This window comes from Excalfactoria chinensis, chromosome 9 (genome assembly GCF_039878825.1).
Source record: "Excalfactoria chinensis isolate bCotChi1 chromosome 9, bCotChi1.hap2, whole genome shotgun sequence".
Taxonomy (NCBI): Eukaryota; Metazoa; Chordata; class Aves; order Galliformes; family Phasianidae; genus Excalfactoria; species Excalfactoria chinensis.
Window position 1 is genome coordinate 3462726 of NC_092833.1, and position 14217 is coordinate 3476942.

At 40.7% G+C, this 14217-nt stretch overlaps 1 protein-coding gene across 1 annotated transcript in view; it reads right to left on the reverse strand.

Moving 5' to 3' along the window:
* The window catches only part of SLC25A36 (solute carrier family 25 member 36), a 29159-nt gene that overhangs the window by 14415 nt on the left and 527 nt on the right, over positions 1–14217 (reverse strand). The window contains exons 2-4 of the mRNA XM_072344151.1: positions 6195–6365; positions 3084–3161; positions 114–214 (exon numbers count right to left, since the gene is read on the reverse strand). Of these exons, the coding sequence (XP_072200252.1) occupies positions 114–214; positions 3084–3161; positions 6195–6365 (350 nt within the window). The remainder of the gene's footprint in view (positions 1–113; positions 215–3083; positions 3162–6194; positions 6366–14217) is intronic.

Below are 14217 nucleotides of genomic sequence, written 5' to 3' on the forward strand. Positions count from 1 at the left end.
CCAATCAGCCACCAAACATTTTCTGCTGCTTTTTTTCCCCACACATTTACAACCAACTCTCATTTGTCACTAGGACCATAAAATGAAGAAGCTATAAAGTTACGGATCCTTACCTGCCACACCAGCTGAAATCATGTGTACCTGGGTAGAATCTGGATTGAAAATATTGTTCAACTTTTCCTTGCAGTTAGAGTAAGCAGCAAAATATATCGCTCTAGAAGTAGAACAAGATGAGAGTTATGCTGATTTATGTGTTGATGCCCTTAAAAGCAGTAAGGAAAAACTGTTTTTTGTTTGGTTGCTTATTTTAAAAACCAAACAGAGAACATTTAATAATTATGAATATTTATATTTAAAATGCTTCAGCAGCTGTAAACATGGGATCTGTCTCTTCTTTCTTTTGCCCTATATTCAGAATAGGCACTTAGTTTTTGTCTTCAATATATTACACAGAAGATACTTGTAAACTTGTGCAATGTTTAAGTCTGTAAGCTGGTATCAAAACAAAGCTAGACAGAATACATGTCAATGCAGTCATATAAGAATACTTGTTTTCATTCGTAAGGCCATAAAGCTGATTTTAAGTACATAAAAACCTTACATTTGGATTTGTAACTCAGGCTTTTTAAACTACTCCAACACATCTTTACAAAAGGAAAAAATAATACAAGTTTTCACGAACGGAACATTAACCTCATTAGCTGTGCAAACATGTTTTTCTTTATTACGAGAAATGATAAAGCGTTTGCCTAATGGACCTAATTTCTAAAATGGAATCTGGACCCAGTTAAGTATACTAGATATGTTACAAAACATGCTTCTCTACAGCTTATTTAAACAAAGAGCTGCTGTTAAATCCACTTAGCTAGTGCTTAATTGAAATGAAGTAGTAGATGAAAACCGAGTCTGCTGGAGGGAAACAGGGATGTGCTTGTTTATAAGGCATTACACCAAGAGGACATCTTAGCACTAACACTGAAGAAAGCAAGATAGCCAGATCCAAATGGAAATTACTGAAAAGACACTCCCTAAAAAGTTCTTTGCACTTGAGGTCATTCTTCATTGAGGGTAGTCACTTCAAAATGGAATTCAGTGTCACCTAAGAAAGACTGTTGTAAGGTATCTTTTAAGTCTCTTGCAAAAAGAAAAACAAAAGCTGATTAAGGGAGGAAAAAACCCAGCAAATGCCAATTTGCCCAAGAAATTACCTCCCCTAAATAACGATGAAGTTCATCAGTAGGTCTTTATAGATCAATAAATTAGATGTAAAAAATTACTTTATTTTGCAGAAAGATAAAGTGAGAATTGAGAGCACAGGACTGCAGTCCACACATGGTGTGCATCCCCATGCTTTTAGTAGCATAGAGAAAATAAAGCTGCAGGTTCTAAAGAAGCAAGCTACAACTGTGCACTGCTTTATTACAGATGAAACCAGAATGCAACAGGGGAGATTAAACGGATAGGAGGTGACAGAAGTTCCTAGCAAAGGCATCTATTGTAACCAGAGAAAGCCACAATGCTGAACATTCAGATCCCGACTAGACTATCATCAAAGTTCACTCTTCAGCATAGAAACTATCTAGATAAAAACTGGGAAATTAATTCTTCTAGCCTTATCTTGCTTTTTTTCCCCTCACCTGTGACCTGTATTTTTTTTTTCTGTTGCTGGTTCCTAGTTTAGAGATGCACGTAATACTGTACTTGGCAAAGTCTTCAAATGCTAATTGCCCGATAACAGCAGACTAGGAGAACATAAAAAGATTTTCCTTTCATTTTTGAAAAAATTACATTCAGAATGATGCAATATTACATATTACATACGGATATCCCATATTACATACTGATATCCCATAGGTATCAAGAATACAAAGCTACTAGAATCACTTCAGCTCCTCCAAACACCAGTGCTAAGTTAGTGGCCAGAAAATAACTGAAGTATTAAAAACATTTTAAAAAGAGCTAATATTAAAGAATTCCAACTGCTGAATTTTGCTTTTCTCTTACTCATACAGAGTATCTAGAAAACATCACCTCACCTAATTCAAGTAGAAGACAAAGCAATGCTGAATAGAAAACACAGTTTAACAACATTTTCCAAAAGCATGCAAGGACATTGAAGCACAACATTTAAGATACCCCCCAAATCAGTGTGCAGGAGACAGAAACAATAACTTCTGTTCAGATAAAAACAAAACAAGGTCAAGGGAAGAATAAAATGACTATATATTCCTCATGCAAAAATACTTTTGTCTTAAAAACAGAATAGAAAAGAATGAAAATGGGCCAAAAGATGACCAGCTTCATCCAGGATTAAGCAGTTCTAACACTCTTACACACCTTTGCTTACATATTCCTCCTTAGGTATTCTATTTTTGAATGAAATGTGGCTAACACTTGTATGCAAGGATCAATACAAACCTGGGCATGCCCTACACCTCACACTGCCTGACAGTAACAGAGGGGCAGATAGAGCATTTAAACCAATGCAAAGTAATTGACAGCAGTAATACCATTGCCACTTAGATCAGATTTACATTCTGACCCGCTTTATTATCTGAAACTGCCCTTCTGCCCTTTGGAGTTCAGCCTGCTGCTGCATCTGCTTAATCTGGGACCGCTGTTAAGTGTTTCACCCTACTTATCTTTATTCACATTTCAGGCCAGTAGTCTGTGCTTCACCAGAATTTATGTAGGGAAAAGAGCCAGTATTTTGTGCCTACAGTCACACAATTACTTTCCAAATGATGGATTAACTGAGTGCTAAATCTATCTGTGCGTAGGGTGCAAACTTCCGTTTACAAGTGCAACTCCTTCTTAACTGGAAGAAACTCAGAGTAAGGAATAGTGCACAGAACAATGCATTAGGAAATGCTGAGACAGCTGGTGCAGGAATGTGGGTCTGGAACATCAAAGCATGAGTTGTTCAGTATTTTAAGACACAGTCTATTCCAGGAACAAAAGAATATGTACAATTAAATATTAAGACTGCAGAAGCTCACTTGAAATAAACCCTCAATCTCTTAAAAAATACACAGCAACCAAAACTTGACTGAAATTATTCCACTTTGAATATCTATATTTACCTGGAAGGAGCAACGCCTACCAAGTTAGGACCCAGCCCTCTAAACAGAGAACGAGGACCTTCCTTTTGCAAGATCATCCTAGAAAAACAAAGCAATAATATTTTAATATTCATATCAAAATTACTGAATGCACTGACCACAGTCAACACGACGTCATTTTAAGCTTTGATCTTTGTGTATATCTTTGACAATGCAGTGTTGACCACGTAAGTTAAACCATTTCCCAGAATCAGCATAGAATTCCAAGAACTAAAGGCAGAAGTCAAGCCTTACAATGTCTATACAGCCTTTCCTCAAGGATCAGGTGCTATCTACGATGCCACTCACTGTTAAAATAATTAAGTGTCCTTTTATTTGTGAGAAAGTATTGAGCACTGAAGTGGTCATATTCCTGTAGGCTGTTCTAGATGGCATTAGGGAGACTCTGTCCTGTACTCTTCTCCTCTCAAATTTTGAGAACTTTTGGGTGTATGAAGGGCAGAGCAGGGAGGAAGAAGGTTATAAAGATTCAGTTACATGAACAGCTACAAGCCTCCTGAGGGTACTCGCTCTGTTGCTTAAATCACGTCCAGCCAAGCATGTTTTACAGACTCTCACCTATCCTTCTCATCAACAGAAACCTCAGTATGATTCTGTTGTAAGCTCACTTACGTGTCTTGGAGCACTGCACTGAATTTGGTATGAGAAAAGACCACCAAATCATGATGCTACAAGTCTGAAAACATTAAAAAATTCTTCCATGCAAGCAGCTATTTGGGTACAAGTTCTATATAAGCACCATCCTCTAAGCAGAGGAACTCTAAATCTTACACAACAATTGCCAGAAGAGGCTGCCTACAAACTAGTTCACCAAATAATTCTTGATAGCAGTAGCTGGTCTGAATCTTAACAAAGTCTTTCTAAAGCAAGGATCAATAATAGATCCTTCCTGGAAGAAAACTCTTCTCTTATACCCAAATACTAAAGATACCTTCCCATAACAGGCTATCTGAGTCCCTCAAAGTGAACTCTACCTTTTATCAGCACTAGCATTATAACTTGGCTAGAGGCCTCTCCTACTGGCTACTTCACATCATAAGCACTCACAAGAAGTGGAAGAAATGCAGTCATAGAATCATAAAATGACTTGGACTGTAAAGGTCCTTAAAGATCATTTATTTCCAAGCACACTGCCATGGACAGAGTTGCCAGCTACCAGACCAGGCTACCCAAGAGCCTATCCAACATGGGCTTGAACACTGCCAGGGGTGGTGCATCCACCACTTTTTTTGACAACTTGTTTCTGTGCCCCATCACTTGCCAAGTGAAGAATTTCTCCCTGAATCTCCATTCTTTTAGTTTGATACCATTCCCCTTGTCCTGTCACTATCAAACCATGTAAAAAGTTTATCCTTTTCCTGTTTGCTAGCTCCACTGCAGTACTGGGAGGCTGCAGTGAGGTCTTCTATGGGCCTTCTCTTCTATGAGATGAAAAATCCCAACTCCCTCAGCCTGTCTTCCTAGGAGAGGTGCTCCAGCCTTCTGATTGTCTTTACGGGCATCCTCTGGACCCACTCCAACAGCTCTACATCTTCCTTGTACTGGGGCCCCAGGTATGGACACAGCACTCCAGGGGGAGGCCTTGTGAGAGCAGAATAGAAGGGGACAATGACATCCTTCATTCTCTTGGTCACTCTTCCTTTGATGCAGCCCAGGATGATACTGTTGGCCTTCTGGGTTTCAAGCACACACTGCTGGCTCACATCTAGCTTTTTGCTCATCAGGACCCTCAAATTGTTTTTCGCAAGTCTGCTTTAAATGAGTTCTCCTCCCTGTTCAAAAAAGTGCCGTATAATCAAAATGTCCCAAGCCACAGCAAAATTTGACCATACCATGACCATATTTGACCACAGAGCTCTTACTAGCTCTTAAGAAGTGTTAGTAGGCAAATGTCCACTAGAAAATACCTAAATGGCTTTTTGTCTCTGTTTTCACTAATATTCAGGATCTGGACACAAACCAGTTTAAAAAAGATACAGTATTAACAAACAGTCCAGCACCTCACTGGACTTCTCTGTAAGGGACCTACGTAGACTGGAGAGTTGGATGATCAGTAGTATGAAATTAAAGGAAAACACAGGCTTCTGCACCTGGGAGGAATAATGCCAGAAACAGGTACAAACCTGTAAATAAGTGGCTGGAGAGCAGATCAGCAGAAAGAATCTGGGGGTGATGGCTGGCAGCAGACTCTACATGAGCCTTTACAGCCAAGAGGGCAAAGTGCATTTTAGAGTGCATTAAATACACCAAAAGAATGCATTTAATACATTACTATACATTTAAAAGAAGCAATTCTCTCACCATGAGCATTGGAGAGGCTTTGCTTTGAATACTGTGTACAGTATTCCACAATACAAAAAGGAGGTTAAGATACTTGCCAACATCTAGAGGAGGGCAACAAAGCTGGTAACAGGGCTGGAAGGTGTATCCTATGAGAAGAGTCTGGGGTTGTCTGGTCTAGAGGCAAGGAGGTCTGATGGTGACCTCACTGCTCTCTGCAGCTCCCCGGGGAAGCAGAGAGAGGCACCAGATTTTGCTCCTGAAAATGAGCTGGGAATGATTAAGAGCTGTGCCAGGGATGAGATCAGACTGGATGTAGGAGAAGCTTCTTCACTGTGAGGATGGCCAAACACTGGAACAGGCTTCCTAGAGCAGTGATGATGTTCCACGCCTGTCAGTGTTCAATTGCCCTCAATAACATACTTCAACTTTTGTTTAGCCTTGAAGTGGTCAGACAATTGGACTGAGTGATCTTCTTAAGTTCCTTACAACCAAACCGTTCTAATTTCAAGTGTTACGAGTGCTCCCACGGAGTTTTTGGGGGATGCAGTTTGGGGTTACGAATTCCACAAGGTACGCATGTTCTGGATAATTCAAGGTACAGACTTGAACATGAAAGACACTTGGAAAACTAGAATGTGAAACTTACAGTAAAATGGCAAAATACAGGAAATCTGAAAGTGACATGACAGACACAGAAATCTGCCTTTCACACAGATTTATTTATTTGTCTAACATGGCTCCCCTTCTGGCCCCAAAACCAAATCAAACAGCTGTAACATGTACACTCACTTCAAACAATGGAGAGGTCCAGGAGAAACTCTAGTTACTCGATTCACACTAGCACCATTCACAGTGTTGAGATGAACTTCAGAGATGTACAGAGTCACAGAAGAGGACTGCAACCGTGTTTTCACAACTTCCAGTGGACATGTCAGAATTGCACCAACAGTACCTCCACATCTGCAAAGAGAAACAGGATCACCATTTGCTAAACTGCAAAGAAAATGAAGAACTCTGTAATGTTACACTGAGCAGAGAGAAACTGTAAAAGGTGAAGAAGTAACTGCTATTGTGCATGAGAATGGCATCATTACTCGTCCTTGAAGACAAGCAAACTGTTAATTCATTAATCCTTCAACATGTGGTGAAAATTTTAACAGGCAAAAAGAAAGTGTCCCCAAGTGGTGAAGGTGCACTGTCTTCAGCACATGCTGTTCAAATCCATTCCATTCTGGAAAGTAGCTCATCATTTCAAATGTTTAACTTCTTGAAGTAAATTTTAACTACTTTTTTTCTTTTAATGTCCAGTGTGCTCCTGGCCACAAAGGAGATGCCAAAAATCCTTAATGCCAAATTAATCCTTAATTTGTGCAGCATGCATACAGAGCTATGCCCATCATTCTTTGGAAAGCTAGTAAAAACTGTACTGTGGCTATTTAGTTAGAACCAACAAACTCCCTTTGCATTTCGTGCACGGTACCATCAAAGTAATGATTCACTGAGTATTTCTTGAGCTCTGCCCATTATAGCATGAACACTGGATCCCAAGTACAGAATGCTGTAAAGCTGAATCTGGGAAGATAAAAGTCTGCCCCTCATTACTGTAAGAAAGCTAAACAAATGTGCATGACTTACACTAGCAAAGGAGTTCTCCCCATTCTGCTAGAGCAGAGTGCAGCCAAGAACACACTGCCGTTGAGCAGCTTTGTTCAGAGGATTTCTCAGGCGCTTGCTCATAAGCTAATTATTAATAAGTACACTCCTGTTTAACCAGGATATACAACCTGTGAGAGAAGAACATCAAATCCACAAAGTTTCATTCCAAAGATAACTCCAAATACTTTGATACAACTGCTACAAAAAGAAGAGCTCAGCTTGAGCCTTTTCAGAGTCCAGAATTCTCTCAACTTCACCAAACACAATTCTTAAAATTATTACCAGGGCATTTGATGTACTCTTAAAAAAAACCCCAAAACAACCCTCCCCCAGCCCCAAAATTAACTAATTTGGACTATTCAATGCTACTGACAGCACCACTAGCAACCGCACAAATACAATTTCTATTACATTAAAAAGGCTCAGCATTCGTTTCTCCCAAGCAATAAGTAGAGCTGGTCATTGATCCTGGAAAGCACTGAGAAAAACATTCTGCTTCATTGAAACACTTTTTTCAGAAGCCTCGAGGTTTGTTTAATAGCACTTTTTAAAACACGTCTTCCAAAATGCAAAGGAGAATTCAGTTCAAAATAGCAGTAATAGCCAGAATTCAAGATCCCCTACATTTCTGAAAAGAGTCTGTCAAGTATCACATTTAGAGTCCATCATGTATAGCTGTTTCCTGCTGTAAACAATACCAGAAATGGCAGTACAGCATTGCATCCTAACATGCTCATCTGTTTGTAAGAATTGGGCTGCTAGTATCTAACAATAGCAGTGTTTGATATGCTCACTTACTGCTCCTGTTTAAATTAGCAGAGATAGCCTACAACTGGAGCCTGGAGGCACCTTTTCCTAGCTCTAGCTCCAACACTAAACTGGAGTTTACCCTCTTATACATTTGAATTGAGGGAATCAAAGTTTGTCAGTTTGAAACAAAGCATTTGCACATGAAGATGGTAGCCAGTTTCCCAGGGTACTGTACAGAAGCAATAAGACTGATACAGCTTTTAGAGTAGCATCTCTGAATGAGCACTTTACTTGCCTACTCTTCTAATGTTAAGCTACAAATACATCTTTAAAATAAGACACAGACTAGGTGTGCAAAAATTTATTTTAGCCAGTGTTGCAAGCAGCAGAAAGCTATAACATGGTGGGGTTTATAGCCTGCAATACCATAAGAGCCACAGATAGGTAAGCCCTTAAGATAGCTTGATGGAATAATTATACCAACAAGCCCATCTTCAAGACAGACAGCAAGCTGCTCTGCTTCATGTGACTCAACAGCAGTGATTGCTGCATGGCCAAGAGCATGTGCAGGCAATGTAGGAAGCTGCCTTCAGAGTTTATTTCATTTCTTGCAATCCCTCTGTTTCTGATCCCTCAGGATCTGCTTCCACTTAAGATCTTTCTGCATTTGATTTTGGGCAGGTTACATGAGGACTTACTTTCAAGCAATAGCAATAAAAAGTGCATGGTATGTAACGAGATAAATACTAAGGAATGGGGAAGAAATGAGCAGGTGAAAAGTCAGGCACCATTCATCAACAGGGCTTGGCATTTGGAGCCCTTAATGCTGCTAGCTCCACCACTACTCCACACTGGAAAATTTTCCTGAAGTTGAAGATTAACACCATCCCGGAGGCTGCATTTTGCATGCTCCCCTGCTCCACACCAAATCACCACAAGGGATGGATGCCTGGCTGCAATAGCACTGGTCAGACTTCTCTCAGCAATGGAGTAACAGACAGCTAGGGAATGGGACAGATACAGACCTTCGCAGTGCTTGTTCCTTCCGAGTTTGCTTATGACAAGCAATGCTCCATAACAACCACCTGCTGTAAGGGCAGCTGGCAGCCTGTTCAATTTTACACACATTGTAAGAGAAGCAGCCCAACACTTGCCTCCTTTTAGGAGCTGGGCACCCTTTACCTTCCACTCAGGTCATTATTTCAGATCATCAGCACTTGGCACTGCTTCTTACTGGTGTGTTGGTTTTCTTTCATTAAGCAGTTTAAGATGTCATAGCAGAACTTTTTCCACTAGCTATTGATAGTCAGGATTCAAAAGCTCCTCTCTCCCCATTTTCAAGATGCCAAATTGCCACTTACAAATGAGAAAAAAACAAAAGAAATTCCTCACAGTGCTGCATGGCGCTGTGTCACTCACAAACATGTCTCCAAAACCCCAAATCTCTCCTTCTGTCAAAATGTAATACTTCATCCTCCCAGCCCTCAAAAATCCCTGTACAAAAGAGAAGGCATCTGACACTTAAAAGTGAAGGAAAAACTCCCCAAATATTAAGGCTTTGCTGTGTAGTAACAAGATCCAAGTCTGAACCAAACCACTAACTGGACATGCTATCCAGGAACTTTGCTGACTTACATTGCTCACTTGAACTTTAAGGTAATTACTATAAAGCTTGAAAAAAAAAAACCTAAATCTGTTCATGAGAAACTTCAATAAACAGTTTGCAGTTAAAACAGGAGAGGCAGTTCAGTAGCTATGTGACCTACAGAAATAACTGACTATTCAGAAGCATGCATGCTGCTCAGCCACTGCAGTATTTTACATAGAAGTATGTTTCTAGCCTTGTTAACTTAATATAGCACTAAGAATAGAGAGACAGCGACTGCTCTGTGCTCCGGACTGGCACTCCAGGAACAGCCAGCCACAGCTCCAGCTTTCTAGGGGCTTCTTTTCTTTTCCTTCCCAATTCGTGGCTTAACACAAGTCCAGGAAGTGCAGAGTTCAGAAAAAAAATCATTTCTCAACTATTAGAAAATAATCAGATTTATTCCTCTCCTGAATTCAAAGCAGGGCATTTACTGACAGGGACGCAGCCAGGACACAGGCTCAGCCATTCATTTCAAATCTTCCTGTATTATTTGTGAGAATATGCAAGGAAATAAACGTGCATGTGCTTCAAAATCTAATCCCATTTAGCATTCAAATCCCAGGTTTTACTTTCAGAGGCAGCTGGAGTCCTTTTATTACTGCAGGTTGAGGATATCTGCTCAGGAATTACCACCCTTGTCCAGAACTGTTGCATACCTTCTGCTGTTACTTTATACCCTGCAGTAAAAGCAGAGACAGGTCTGTTACAGATGAGGATCTCAACACTTCAGCCACTGGACTGGACTACAAATGCTCCTTCACATGTTCCCACCACCTCATCTATACTTGTAACTACACCTACACAGAATCCCCAACTTCTATTCCTTTAGATAATGATGTATTCTATACAAACACAAGATGCAACCACCTAGGCCTGACCTCACCTTTTACAGTGTTTGCAACCACAGCCTCAGACTCCAAGATAACCCCTGACCCTGTTATCTTGCATCTACATTCATTCACTTATTTTACCAGCTGCTTCTCTTTCCTGTACGAAAATGAAAGTTCCACACAAATACTGACTGACAAGTGACACAGTAAGGAAAGTGAGCACAAAACTGTTAAAAACAAACAAGCCTCCTACAAACAGAGCTCCTGAAGTCTTCATCGCTTGGAATAAATTCAACACTATCAGCATTTTCACAGACCTGCCTTACAGCACAGCTGTAACTGATTTTCACATCAACAGATAACTTGCAGATCTGGACAGTAAGTTCACCTATCCCACTCTCAAGACAATTTAAGGCCTTAACTAAGTACAGTTTTCAGAAACAGCAAGAATGCAACTCATTAACACACAGGTGTCATGGTTTCCCTGCTATTACACTGTTAAACCTGTATATTATTTACCTTTCTATCTTTAGCCTTACTATATTGGCTAGGAGTGCCCCAGCCCCTTAATTCACAGCTAATACTTTTTTGCCAGGGTTTAAAAAGTTTTAGGTTAACATCCATTAACTAAAAGTAATAATCAAACTTGCCATTTCTAAGTAAGTGCAATAATGAAGTTCCCTTAATGTGCTGACATACCAAAACCTACAGATGAGAATTGGAAAAAATAACACAAATGAAAAAGCATCACTGGCTTCCATTATCCAAAACAAACACTAACACAAGGCGCAGATTCAATTAGGAGCCAGGGCAAATAAATACAACACGACTTCCACATCAAGTAAAGAACAGCTGAAAACACCAATCAACCTAAAGAGAAACGTGAGAAGCTCATCAGCTTCACAATTTTTCAAATACAGTCATTTTTATGCATTTTGGTCACCTCGGAGAGCAAAATCCAAGCTACCCAGCCCCTTAAGTATGAATTGCTTACTTCCTCCACCTGCAGAAGAGTATCTGAACACAATAATAAGCTCAAGTAGGGGCAGGAAGGAACTAACCTTGCACTGTGCCTTACAACAGGAAGAACCAGTTCTGAAAGGCACTCGGGGTCAGGCCAGGAATGAAAGTACTTCAAGGAAGAAGGTTACTAGGTGGCCTGGTAACTCCATTATAGCTCAAGTGACTACTTCTGAAAGGCAGTAGATATCCTTATCACCGCTCTACCTGCTCAGTTATTAATATCTTCTTAAACTGAGGAAAAAAAGGATTTCACCTGTGTAGTAACTGCTTTTTCTAAAAAATTTAGACTTAAATATATTATTTAAATTGCCTGTTTCTACCACCACAGAGATTTGGTAAGAACTTCAGAGTGATTCAGATTAAAATTCTATCAAGACAAATAGAGATTCCCCCCATAATTAATCACAAAATAAATCAGAAACTTGCCCGATCTTCTGAAGAAACAACAGAAATAGAGAAATGTCAGAAGTAAACCTCTGACCGTTCAGCCTGAACACAGAAAAGCAGCCATCCATCTCCAACCTGAAATGGTCCTGCCTTTTGATGAGGAAACCGGGCCATGGGCAAGGCTCCATGCTCTGATGGGAGTTTGTAAGATATGGACTTATTGTCATAAGATTTCTGGAAACTAAGAAAACCTGGAAATGATTTTGGTGGTCAGCATCTGGATGCCGAAAGCTCATTTTTCACCTGAATCTACATGATCAACACGCAGCCTATAATGCCAACAGCTAAAACAGACAATATGGAGAAAACATCAATGGTTTGATACACAAAAAAGATGAGGGAGATTGAGTTCTGAGCAATCTGAGTGAAGAGACCTCAGATAAAAGTCAAGCTTTACCTGAAGTATCATTTTGTGTCAGGATCCAACATTACAGGCAATTAATCTAGTTCCCATTCGCACAAGGACAAGACACAGTTAGCAAAAGGTGCTCACTGGTAACTACATGGTCTTTGGACGCAGATCCTGACAACTAAACACATCATGCCAAAACAGGAGATAAGCGGCCACAAAAAAATATATAAGTAGTAGTACTTCACTGAAACTGTGGCTGATGCCTGAACTAGTTCAGCCAAATCACTGAACAGAGCTTTCCCTTGTGAAAAAACAGAAGTTCACCACTTCAATTTACTCGTGATGCTAGAACTGATGAGCAGTGAATTACTTATTTTTAGACATAGAACTTCTATTGTAAAATACTGGTCATCCCTACAGTTGGTACGTAGTTATGAAGCAGAAACAGATGGGATTCTCAAAAACGAAGCAAACAGTAAAATTGCTCAGACTTGTTGGAAAGCAGTAAGGATGCAGAGACAGGAGGAAAAGAAGGATGGAGGAGGGATTATTAGAAATGGAGCTTCAACTTCCAACATGAACTGGTAACTCCCCAGAAGTAGTGCAGTTTGACAGCTGGTGTTGAATCATCATGAAGCAAACCAGGCAGCTACAGAAAAATCCCATAACAACCCCGCCTGCATTACAGAACCAGCAAAGTCATCATTTAATCTCAAAGGAAACGGGAACTGAAGACAGTGTTCAACAAAGCTTTTTTCTATTAGCAAAAAAGGTCAGCTGGTTGAGACAATCACGTTGTTTTCAAACAAGCCCTAATGAAAACTACATCTCCTTCATTTTTAAGTTTCGCTGAAGACTAAGGATAGTTCAAGAGATCTACCATGCTAGCAGAGAAGTCACATGATGACCCGAATAACTTTCCTGCTGCTAAATGTGACCAAATACACGCTGTTTTGCTGAGCTGTGATTACAGGAAACATGTGGCTTCCACATGAGGAAAAGTCAGCCCTTTCCTCACAATGTTACCCTTGACCCAACTGGCTGCCAGCTACCTGCAGATCAGACTTTCCATAAAAAAAAAGAACAACCTCGCTGAGCTCAGCAATCTTCACTTCAGTCTTAAGATTACAGGTTGGAACACCATCTCAATCATCACGGACTGTTCCTTACTAATCTGCCTTTTGCTGAAAGCAGTTCAAGCTACTGTTTTGCTGTATGTTTACAAGGATGTGAATTCTGAAGAAAGAAGTACAGAGCAGCACATCTCAGGCCTGTTGGTGTATAATCCCCCTCCTCTTAGGTGGCCAGAATTTGCAGGGGAAGAGAACCTGCATAAGCACTAAACTGGTTGTGTAATACTGGAAGCCAGGAAGGCATATGCTCACACATAGCCAAGTTACCCAGACCTGCTCAAAGGAAACAGTGCAGCCTCCCACCTCAAACACTGCAGTCACAGGCACCGTTTTGTAAAGGAGCACCACAAATGGAAATCTAAAGCTTCAAGCTCACTCAGTAATAAATTACGTTCTTTGTTCTGCCTCTTCCCTCACTTCCACACAGCCCAAATATGTGCCTATTGCTACAGTGAACATAAAGTCAGGTGCTGCTCCCAGCCCATCCCTGAAGGAAACACAAGCAGCGTAAGTGGACACTACAAAACTTTACAACACACCTACAGTTACCTGAGGGTTACATCAAACCCAAGGAGGGCTACACGGGCCACAGATTTACTTTCACTGTACTCTGCTCTCCAATTACTTGTCTTCGTACAGAGATGCTACAAGACTACACGGAGCCCCCCACCTAAAAGCAGCACACACCAGCGTTGAAATGTGTTCAAGTAACACTTGATCCTGAAGTTATCAGCCTCTGTCTGTAGACCGCTGAGAAGACAGGCACCTTCAGGCGGCTGGGACAGCCCCATGCACAGAGAGTTCTACTTATTTCGACAAGGAAATACCAAACGAAGAAGAAACTTCTGGAGGAAACACGCAGTTTGTGAGAGGCAGCCTCACCCGCAGCTCTGCCGGGGCCCACGTGCCAGCCAGACGCCGTTCTGCCACAGCCCAACGCCCGGGACAGCCCGGCCTGCAGGTACCACATACC